This window comes from Alosa sapidissima, chromosome 5, assembly GCF_018492685.1.
Source record: "Alosa sapidissima isolate fAloSap1 chromosome 5, fAloSap1.pri, whole genome shotgun sequence".
Taxonomy (NCBI): Eukaryota; Metazoa; Chordata; class Actinopteri; order Clupeiformes; family Clupeidae; genus Alosa; species Alosa sapidissima.
The window spans coordinates 36,774,499-36,786,784 of record NC_055961.1 but is presented as its reverse complement, the minus strand read 5'-3'; the positions used below and the strand labels follow the sequence as shown (position 1 = coordinate 36,786,784).

Genomic DNA, 12,286 nt, shown 5'->3' with positions numbered 1-12,286 from the left:
GGGGGGAAAATGAGCTTTTTACCATTTTTAATCCCTTATTTCTCAAAAAACTTTTTTAAAAATCTGAAAAAATAACTCTCTTGCCCCACTCCAGACCTTCAGAACGGTTATTTCAACATTTCTGTACGTTAAGCGGTTAGAGTCGCATTAATTCTTGGAAAGGTAAAAAGAAAAGGTTATAATAATAACTAGAAAAGCATTTCCTGAAGGAAATACAGTGCATGCAAAGTTGTTGCTGGGTTGGTTGCTAGGGTAATTATGGTAGTTGCTATGCTATAAAAGTGGTTGCTAGGTTGTTGCTAAGGTACTTAAGGTGGTTGCTAGGCTGTTGCTAAGGTAATTATAGTGGTTGCTATGCTATAAAATTGGTTGCTAGGTTGTTGCTAGGGTACTTAAGGTGGTTTCTAGGTTTTTGCTAGGGTACTTAAGGCGGTTGCTAGGCTGTTGCTAGGGTAATTTTAGTGGTTGCTATGCTATAAAAGTGGTTGCTAGGTTGTTGTTAGGGTATTTAAGGTGGTTGCTAGGCTGTTGCTAGGATAATGATAGTGGTTGTTATGCTATAACAGTGGTTGCTAGGTTGTTGCTAGGGTATTTAATGTGGTTGCTAGGCTGTTGCTAGGGTCATTATAGTGGTTACCATGCTATATAATGTGTAAATAGTAAAAAAAATTGGGATAAATAGAGAGATAGATAGAGAAAATGGGATAAATAGAGAGATAGATAGAGAAAGTTATTGAATTTGGGATAAATAGAGAGATAGATAGTAAGTGAGAGAAAGTAAAGAAAAGGAAGTGAAAGAAAGTTGGGATGAGAAGTGAGCTATTCAGTTGAATGGAGAGGGACACAGAGAAGAGGTTCCATTGAAGTTGCTGCAGGCAGTCAGTGAGAGAGCACAGGTGCAGTTGATTGCATTCTAATTCCTTAATAGCCTATTATGATGTCATAAAGCCAATGTTAAGTCTATGGGAATTTTTATTTAATATCTCAAAAAGTAAAAGTCGTAGAAATATGAAAAGTCATAGAACGAAAATTTGGTTCAAGAGCTACATGTCAAAGTTTGAACCAAGTTTCTACGATAAGCGGTTCAAGTCAAATTAGGGCCTGGAAGAATAATAATAATAGAGAATAAAAATAAGTCAGAAGAAGCCTGTGGAATAACAACCAAGTAATAATGCTAACCAAGTAATAATGCTAACCAAGTTACTATAATAATATAGTGCATTTGCATGCACTATAATAATGCTAACCAAGTTACTATGCTAACTAGCATGCTAACAATGTTAAAATGTTAACTATGCTAACCATGTGACTTAGCTAACCTAGCTAATCATTTTTAGAAGTTATGCTAATTAGCATGCTAACTATGCTAGCATACTAACTATGCTAACCATGTGACTTAGCTAACCTAGCTAATCATTTTTAACAGTTATGCTAACTATGCTAACTAGCATGCTAGCAATGCTAACATGTTAACTATGTTAACCATGTGACTTAGTTAACCTAGCTAATCATTTTTAGCAGTTATGCTAACTATGCTAACTAGCATTTTAACTATGCTAACATGCTAACTGTGCTAACCATGTGACTTAGCTAACCTAGGTAATAATTTTTAGCAGTTATGCTAACTATGCTAACCAGCATGCTAACAATAGTAACATGCTAACTATGCTAACCATTTTTAGCAGTTATGCTAACTATGCTAACTAACATGCTAACATGCTAACCATGTTACTTAGCTAACTTAGCTAATCATTTTTAGCAGTTTTGTTAAAAATGCTAACTAGCATGTTAACTATGCTAACTACGCTAACCATGCAAATTAGCTACAGTGGGTAGGAGTCATAGTTGATGACAAGTAACAGTTACAATGGCTGAACAGTTGAAAAGTTCAGTAGTTTAAAGGCTTAAATTGTTTAACAGTGAAATCAAAGATAATGAATGCGTAGCAAGATGGGTCGTCCTAGTTCATGTCTATGAGGGCAAAGTGGAGTTCAGTCAGAGACAGGCTCTGGTTCAGTTCCCGCCTGCACAGGGGCGTGTCACTGACGTATGACTTACGTTTGAACGCCTCGGTTCCACGCCAGACAAGCCGGAGTACAAAATAAACTTGGTGTACACCTTCATTAATGTTGATTTTCTCCCGACTGGAGGGTCATACTATCACGACATTCTACTGAAATAGGGAGGAGGGTTTAGAGATCATGATACCGTGTCCGAAATGTGCATCCATTGCTCAGAAAAATAAGGCTTTGACAAATTCTGGGAAATTCTTGGATTCGGCCATAGACCTCAATGTTAAAAAGAGAGGCGTGTACTGCTACCCTATTTGCATAAATTTCCAGGGACAGGAAATGGCCTCTCATGAAGTATCTTCGTAATCAACCATCTTTGGTGAAATATTGTAGTGAGGACTTTTATTTTGAAACAGTTTTTGGCAGAGGAAGCAGTTGAACAGGATGTGTAGTCTTAATAAGGCCAGTTTGTATGCTTAAAGGAAAACTTGGCAGGATTTCCCCCTCTGCTGGAGAAATTGTGCATTATGCTATTTCAAACTGTGGGAAAAGGTAATGATAAAGCACATGGATTTGTTTACAAGCTAGCGAACGGTTGGCATAAGTTTGGCAGAACTATGTGGATGTTACAAGGTAAGAAACACGATTTAAAACTAGTTTCTTGTTTCTCACTTCTCTTTCCGGGACGGTAGTCTCAATGTTGCAAGGTTGGTTTTCCGCCTGAGGACGCTAGGTGCAGCGGGGAAAGTCACCATTTTCACCGGAACAGGTCATTTAACCATCCAAATGATTTGTAAACGGGTATATTACGTTGAAATGGTTGCCAAGTTCCCCTTTAAAGCCTGAGACTGGCAGTTGATCCAGGTGGCCTGAACACCTGCCATAGGATTCTAATTGCTTAACGGCCGTATTATGATGTCACAATGAGCAATGTTAAGTCTATGGGGATTTTAAAAAAGTTTTTCTTTAATAGTTTAAAAAGTATAAAAGTTTCAAAGTTGAAAAGACATAGCAGCTTGGTCCGTTTGAATACCTACGTTACAAAGTTTGAATGAAGTTTCTAAGTTAAACTGTTCAAGAGAAATTGCGTACGGAAAAAGTGGTAAGCGGAATAATAAGAAGAAGTTGTTGTTGTTGCCTAGGAAGAACAGTACAGTGCATTTTCATGCACTGTAATAATAAGTCAGAAGAAGTCTAAGGAATAACAATACAGTGCATTTGCATGCACTGTAAAAAAATTATAATAAGTCGGAAGAAGCCTAATGAATATACAGTGCATTTGCATGCACAGTAATAATAAGTCGGAAGAAGCCTGTGGAATAACAATACAGTGCATTTGCATGCACTGTAATAATATGTCGGAAGAAGTCTAAGGAATAACAATATAGTGCATTTGCATGCACTGTAATAAGAAGAAGAAGCCAGGAGATTTCAAGATAGTGGATTCCATCCACTATAATGAAGAACTTAAGCAAATTACATCGCAATTTTGTACACATAAATGTTGGGTTATAGGTCAAATGGAGGCACATTTACATACACCTTTGTTGTTATTGCTGGGGATAGTTCCATTGGTCTTGACGATTACTGTGCATAGCTTCACATCCTCTGGATGAGTGCACTTGTCCTGAATTAGAAGAGACATACAGTTCACATCTTTTGAGAACTAAATTCAGTAATAACAGAGGAGATTAAATTAAAGAATACATTTCATATCCAAGATAATCAAATCTGTCAACCACCGGACTGGTTATATTCTCATATGAGACGGGGATACTTCAGTAATCTTAGAAGACATGTCTTATTTCAAATATATTTAAAGAAAGTACAGCTACAGTTAACAACAAAATGATTCATACCCCTGGCAAATATTGATTTAATGTTGATTTTCTCTTGACCAATATGTTTGTTTTGACTGAAAATGAAACTGCCACATGGCGAAAGGTTGTAGGACAATGTGGTAGAAATATTGAATCAAAAAAGAAGCATTTTCATCTTTTTAAAAAAAAAAAAAAATATGGAATAGCATGTCCAAAATTATTCATACCCTTTTTAAATAATCAGTGGAAACATCTGTATTTGCATTCACAGCTCTCAAAAGTGTTCTTATAATATCTACCATGCCTCTCCATGCCTCCACAATGATTCTAGACCGCACCTTTTTGGCAGCAATCTGGGATTTGAGGCAGGAACGATTCTTTGCCATCACTCTGGCCTTGTGCTCCCTTTTTTGACGGATTGAGGCCTGGATTCTGGCTAGGTTGCCCTAAAATGTTGATATTGTTCTCAGTTAACCATTTATTGCCATGTCTGGCTGTATGTTTTGGATCATTGTGTGGTTTAATGGTCCAATGTCATCTTTTGGGGTAGGTCTCTCAGCACACTGCATGCCTGATCTTTTCCCCCAGAATTTTATGTAGCCCCTTATTTTAGTGTTACCGTTTACTTTGAGAATGTCACCAGGTTAAAAAAACAATATTAAATCAATATTTTGGGTTGAATAATTTTGTTCTTAACTGTACTTCAAACAGGCAAAAAGCAAGGCAGTCAACTGAACCTATTAATTTATCACGGCAATTATGACGGTATACTGCCAAAATCAATATAGAGATAGGTCAAAGGTCAGGAGGCTAAACTGATCATTAATGCTATTTTTGTGCAGGCACCACAAGACACAGAAGACACAATAACAGTTTAAAAGCTCAGCATCTAAACCAGACAGTGGCATTCTCCTAAAGTAATGGACAAAATAACAGTATTCAGCACAGTGCATGTCTTCAGTTGTCAGCGATATAAATTCTGTACATGAACATAAATTCTATGTTATGTTAGACAGAGCACTTTGATTTTCTTCATAGCGCCAGACCTGGATTAGGCTTCTAGTTATCATAGACAAAACACAAATGACAAGGAACACACACATTAAGTAACAGAGTACCAAATTTATGGGAGCCACTACCACCCAATACATAGTGATACTGATTCTGTGGTAATGCAACCAAACTGTTAATGCAACGTAAAGAAACACATCCATTCGAGGAGCCCACAATACACACCCGTACACTGGCTGAGATGGGGATGGCCTCTCACCTTGGGAGTGGCATGAGGATCAATGTCTGTTGCTTGGCAGCCGCGCTTGGTGTTGACACGTTTGCGGCGCTTGCGGAGGACTACGTAGATCTGCACATACACCAGCAGCGTGATGATGAACGGGACGTAGAAGGACATGATGGAGGAGTAGACCACAAACGCCGGGTTGGCGATCTCACACACCGCGCCATCTCGAGTCGCTGCAAGACAATATACACGAGTTGCACAACTCTGTTAAACAACTCTGTTCCCATCCATATACTGGAGATAGATGGCTGAATATAAAAAAGGTGAAAGGACCTTAAAGGAGCATAATGTAGTTCCTTCACCTTCAAATAATGACTGCAGTGCACTCTCATTTTGATGCTACACTGACAATACAGACAATGGAGTCTCTGCCAGGAACGCCTGGTACTGCACTATACTATTTAATGTTGTTGTGGTGGGTAGGAGCACAACACTCTTTGTCAGTTTTAAACTAATTGGTCAACCCCTTAGTGCTAAATTGGTACCCACTATGTTGATGTAAATTGACAAAAAGGGGAATTTCTGCATTGTGCTACTTTAAATGTTCTTTGAGATTCCTTGTTGTCGATTACCTGTATTATTTAACCCAAACAATAGGGGGCAGGATATGGCAAAGGACAGGACCCAAACCACAGAGATCATCAGCGTGACTCGTCTTCTGGAGCTGTATTTTGTGTTGTACAGCATTGGCATGGCAACAGCGGTATACCTGCAGGTGTAACATCAAATGCATTTAACGACTCTAGGCAAACTATGGCTAAAAATAGTGATGAGCCTGTGAAAAACTGATTAATTTTCACACTGCTTTGCTCATATAATTTACACTGTGCTGAATCTATGAGCTAAGTGTCCAAATTGATTATGAAAAGGGCATGGACATCAATATCTGCTTCATATTCTGCACTGTAAACAGCTGGATGTGTGACACTGCTTGATGACTGAGCGATGATTATGGAATTATCAATAACACATTATTGCCTATTGTGAGTTCATAACCAAACCATCATGGATCCTTCTCTCCACCATATTGCTCATTAAAAGGGCCACGTTGAACACTAATGCACCACAGCCTCTCTAAGACCACAGAACATTTTTAATTTCATATTGATTTTATTTTCCTGCGGAGGATTACCTGTCAATGCTAATAGCGCAGAGATTAAGGATGCTGGCAGTGCACATCATGACGTCCAGAGTGACAAAGATGTCACAGTGGACCTTACTGAACCTCCATTCTCCCACCACCTAGAACATGAAGACACAAAAACGAAGAGACCACGTTTAGAGCCAGAACAAGTAATGTTGTTTGTTAGAGTACAGAGGTCAGAACAAGTGCATCCACCTGCAGAATGGAATGTTAAGGTAGCTTGCTTCCCTATTGGCCAGCATTGTCCTGACTGAGAATGATTTTCCCAATGCCTTAAGGTACAGTATAAGACCTGGAACTTTCACAAAGTTATGAAAACAATACTTGCATGATTCCACAAATAGAGGACATGTTTAGTGCCAAAACAGGACTGGCATAATTAAGGTAGCTTGCCAGCATGATGCCTCAAAGTATGAGACTCGAAACTTTAACAAGCTATGAAAACAATTTGCACATGCTTCCACAAATAGAGTCCATGTTTAGTGCCAAAACAGGACTGGTGATATTAACGTATAGATTTGAACAAATGCACAGTAGCCTATACCAAACAAAAGGGGATCTGGTCGTAATGTATAGACCCTTTCAACAATCTTGTGGGGCCAACTATGATGGCCCTTTAAAAGTATGAAAGACATGGGGCGACACTTTAACAACAATTCTTCCTAGTATGCACATCCATGATCGAAAGCTCAGCACAAAATCACAATGTATGAAAACAATTTTTCTATCACGCTGATACGAGCAAGTTGGCAAGCTAATCTTTTCTGATCTGACGCTAGCGTGTAATAACCCTATGAATTACTGACAAGCTAGCATAACATGCACCGCATGTGCCTCCTGTAGTTCCACCAGGCGTGTGGCATTGCACTGGCATCATAACTCACTGGTGTGCAAACAGCCAAATCCACAAAGCCTTAAATAACTTATACAACCTCCACAGGGATGGATGGCTAAAAATTGTGGGGACAGAATGGTGTCATCCCATTGAGAAGCATCTTACATTTATTTGAATCACAAGCAAAGTGGTAAGTAATTTAATCTGTTGCCTAGAATTTACAATGTAATCATAGCACATGTCAGCAAACAACCGGTTTCATCTACAGGCCTACAACATGCTATTTGAATAATTCCAGGGCCTTATGAAACTGTCACCAACACTGGATGCAATTACCTTGAATCAGTTGTACTACTAGTATTTGGTATTAGTTACACTGAACAAGATTACATCAGCATTTCCATTTAATGTGTAAGGATGCACAAAAGCCATAAATCACTTGGGAACGACATCTAAGCTGTACAAGCTCAATTAATTCTGTTCAAATTATGATGTCGGGGTTTACAACATCATCTTCCAGCCAGTTCAGTTCAGATATGTTTTTTATTGCAGTCGTAAAGAAACGGAGGGAGCCAGCTTCGTAAAGTTGACTCCGTGTTCCAACACTGAGCGAGCAAGCTTACCTCCAGATAGACCACCCAGGGCATGACCAGTGTGGCCACCAGGAGATCGGCCACGGCCAGACTCACTATCAGGTAGTTGGTGGTGGTCTGCAGGGCTTTTTCTTTGGAGACGGCCATACACACCAGCACGTTGCCGAAGACGATGACGAAGATAAGCAGCGTGAGAAGCATGGCATAGTAGTTGTATGGATGCTTGGGCTGGCAGGCCGTGCCGTTGACCGTCCCATTGTCATAGTACGTGTCGTTGTAGGCATACTCTGTGAGGAAATCCATGAGCTGTAGCCAGACAGAGAACCTGGAGAAGAGCAAGAACCAGAACAAGATAACTCTTCAACTTATACATATAAAACCTGGAGAAGAGATAAAGTAGCATATGATATGGGACCACAACAAGAAAGCTATTTAACTTATACATATAAAATACAAATAAAAAAACATCAATGGCCTTGTACAGCCACGGTGGAAGACTGGTATTTCAACCAATGTGTTTTCTTTCTTTCAGACAATCTGTGGCTGTTTTGCTCCATACATCATTGACTGAACATGGGCCACATTTCAGCTCAGCATCCTCACTGATCAACTAGTCATCTCACAACTAAATTGAACTACATTTGGCCAGGTAATTTCCATTTGAATTTCAAAAGTGTGTATCGAGCATTTAAATTGATTTATTTATGAGGAAGACATGCTTGCTTCCCTATTGACCAGCATTGTCCTGAGAATCATTTCCCCAATGCCTAACGGTATGAGACCCGAACTCTTAACAAGCAACGAACACAAATCTCACATGCTTTCACAAACTCCATCTGTTTTTATTGTACCATTAAAAGTCAGACTCTGTAGGCAGCCACCCCCGAGACTGTAATATCCCCATCTTTTTTAAACACAATACAATGGAGACATTATAGTGCCAGAAAGTCTGTTCTTATTTCGTGGTGACCTTTACATGGCATTTTGCAGAGGTGCAAGTGATTAAGTTAAGAGCTTTTCATCTCAAGGCCAGATGAGGTGAGGCAAGAGATTTGGACACACAAGTTAACCCACCTGCATTTGCTAACAACCAACCCTTAACATTTACCAACAAGCCATGAGTAAATGAGTAAGACTTGAGATAGACATTTCCTGGTGTACTCATTCGTAAGGAACTTAATTCTCACATGTGTTTTCAATAGAAATCTCCATTGAAGTCATTTAGTCTAGTAAGTGCAATCCATGTTTGGGAAAGCAGGCCTATGTGTTTGGTAGCAATCATGCTGACGTAACAGTACAGCGTTATGGCTTTGTGTTGTGCCGTAACAATGCTCTTATTTCACGATGCCAGCGTAGATGTAGTAGTGGGGGAATATGCTGGACTCGCCCTGCCTCACGTGTGGAGGTTGGGACAGACGGCTGGTGTAATTCACCCTGTCAGCCTCTACTCTCACCTCTGCGGGATCTGGAGGTTTTAAGCCCAAATTGTAATTCTAAACGCCTTAAGCCATTATCGAGTCCTGTCGCCAACAGCACTCCATCACCCCCACCACACACACACACACACACACACACGCACACACGCACACACACACACACACGCACGCATACACACACACACACACACGCACGCACGCATACACACACACACACACACACGCACGCATACACACACACACACACGCACGCACGCACAGTCACCTGTCTCTCTCTTCTTCTTTCTCTCTCTCACAGCCACACACAATGTAATACAATGTAAGGAAAACAAATACAGAGGTCAAATAAATACAATAGCTATACACATGCACCATCTTAAAGAGGTAGACAGAAAAGGAGTCAGTCTCAAAAGCTAAATTAGATTTTATTTTATGGTAAGATACATTAAACTCCTGCTTTTATTTCATGGTTAATAGTCCCACAGAAACATAATGTAAACGTGATGCAAAGTGGATTGGTATGGTTCAGGAATCCCTACCTTACCCTTGGGAAATAATGTCTTAAAATATTGGCACACAAGAATTACAGGCTCACAACAATAGACTAGAGGAAAATAGGTAATTTCAACCCCTGCCAGGTAGCAATTACCAGCAGGATTCATGGGGCCAGTCGATAGTCTTTGGCACTTTGTCTTAATGAAGGCACAATTTGTCCCCTGTAACTTCTTTCCTGAAGGTTGTTGATTTGTAGATCTGGAATATATGCTTTTTAGCTTCAAATAACAAATTAACTAGGATATAGTAACCATTGGGTATGTATGAAGCAATGACCTTTGTGTTTCAAAGCATCTAAATGTATACTTATTCGGGACAGGGTTTAAACCAAGCACATCTAAATGTATACTTATTCGGGGCAGGGTTTAAACCAAGCACATCTAAATGTATACTTATTCGGGGCAGGGTTTAAACCAAGCACATCTAAAATTGATACAAAATGCAAAACCCCCGGACAGAAGCAAACAGAGCAATGTCTTTCATAACGGACTGGTACAGGTGTGTTAAAAGACATTAAAGGTAATGAGATCAAATCTAATGCAATGGCTGAAACAAGCCCTAACACTGAGGAGTGCCATTAATATCCGCAGGGAAGCAGCTAATTTGTGATACAATATGTGTTAATCTGCAGGGAAGCAGTTAATCTGTGATAGAAAAGGAAAGGGAACTAGAATAAAGAGGAGAAACACTATCTGTCAGCAGATGAATAGCTCAGTAGAACACAGTGCTAAATGTGTATGGACTCATGAACTACATGGTGCATTTAATGCAATGAACAGTTGCATTAATTGCATTAGTTGAATAGCTTTGTCTATTGCCATGGCATGCCATGATATACAGCCATGACAAGACCTTTTCTAGCCAGAGACCTGGATGAGACAAATAGATTTGAGATTATTCAAAATAAACCAGGAAGATAATCTACTTTTTGGCTCATCCCAGTGACCAAAAAGGACAGATTTAAATAACAAAGGTCTGAGTTATTTTTATTTCACGGAATATATTTAACAACTTTACTCATGATCTGTGTTTGCAATGTTATTGGTCCTGGAGGTAGATCCTGGTTCCTAGAATTTGAAGTTCCTGAATCTGGCAAGTTGTGGAACTGAAGCAAGACTCAGGGCCTGAGGAAGGCAATAGCAGGTCATGCGGTATGACTCATAAATACCGCTGCTAGGTAGGCACGACATGGAGGGCATGACTATGGAACTGCTACTAAGCCAAGGCAAGCACACCACTACTAAAACTAGATGTACCGCAGAGCGGTACAAAATATGACCGCCGCCCAGTCCAGCACATTTTTTCCACAAAAATCACGCTGAAAGGCATATATGATTCTAACTGTCTCACTGAATTGCATTATGCACACTCAATTCTCACTGGTATCTGCTAGACAACAAACACCAAAACATAGTTCATAGATTTCACATGTAAAATACATTTTATACAACCCCACCCCCATCTTGCCTGTTCATACTTCTGAGAAATTCTTGAATTGTGTGCATGTGTGCGTGTACATGTTTATGTTTATGTGTGTGTGTGTGCGCGTGCGCGTGCATGTGCTCGTGTGTTTGCCTGTGTATGTGCCTGTGTGTGTGCATATCAAAAAACATATCAATGGAACTGTTTACAGATGCATTTCAAAACTTAAGAATCATCCAGTAAGCAGTATTGGAGCCATTATCTGCAAGTGGAAGGAACATCACTGCATCATCAATCGGCCATGCACAGGATCTCCTCACAAGATTTCTGACCAGGAAGTCAGAAGTGTAGCCTAAGAGCCAAGGACCACTTGGAGAAAGCTCCAAAAAGACTTGGAGGCAGCAGGTTCAATTGTTACAGAGAAAATCATTGGCAATGCACTCCAGCTCCATGGCCTCTATGCACGCACACCCCGCATGACTCTATTACTGAAGAAAAAAATGTCGAAACTCGTTGAAAGTTTGCTACAAAACATTTGGACAAGCCTATTAAATACTGAGAGAATGTATTCTGGTCAGGCGAGAGAAAATGTTAACTTTTTGGATGTCATACTACACACCATATTTGGAGGAGAAATGGCACTGTGCATCACCCTAAAAATACCATACCAACAATGAGTTTTGGAGGTGGAAGCATCAAGGTGTGGGGCTGTTTTTCATCTCATAGTACTGGCAGACTTCACACAGTTGAAGGAGCGATTTTTCCTGGGAGAATCTTGCACCAGGACGATGAGTATGAGACATGGCTAGACCTTCCAGCAGGACAATGATCCAAAGCATTCAGCAAAGGAAACTCTCAATTGGTTTCAGAGAAAGGAAATCAAGGCCCTGACTTTAATCCAATTGTTGAAAAAGTTTGGAAGTTACCTAAAGATCAGGATTTACAAGAGGGACCCCTGGAATCTTCAATATTAAAAGACTATCTGTTTAAAAGAATGAGCCAAAATCACACCTGAATACTGCAACTGATTAGTTTAGTCATACAGGAAATGTGTTGAAGCTCTCATTACAAATAATGGCTTTTCCACAAAGTATTTAAGAAATTTCAGTAGGCGTGTTCAATATTTTTTACCTGTGGCATTCCATTTTTTTACTCATAACTCTACTTATGGA

The 12,286-nt window shown here is 39.7% G+C and overlaps 1 protein-coding gene across 3 annotated transcripts in view; it reads right to left on the bottom strand.

Annotated features, from left to right (window-relative positions):
• Positions 1-12,286, bottom strand: part of drd2b (dopamine receptor D2b) — a 36,164-nt gene that overhangs the window by 7,839 nt on the left and 16,039 nt on the right. For all 3 annotated transcript variants that reach the window (XM_042091354.1, XM_042091353.1, XM_042091352.1), the window contains 5 exons: positions 7,732-8,026; positions 6,262-6,371; positions 5,702-5,838; positions 5,103-5,302; positions 3,553-3,639 (listed from right to left, as the gene is read on the bottom strand). In XM_042091354.1, the coding sequence (XP_041947288.1) occupies positions 3,553-3,639; positions 5,103-5,302; positions 5,702-5,838; positions 6,262-6,371; positions 7,732-8,004 (807 nt within the window). In that variant the 5' untranslated portion in view covers positions 8,005-8,026. The remainder of the gene's footprint in view (positions 1-3,552; positions 3,640-5,102; positions 5,303-5,701; positions 5,839-6,261; positions 6,372-7,731; positions 8,027-12,286) is intronic.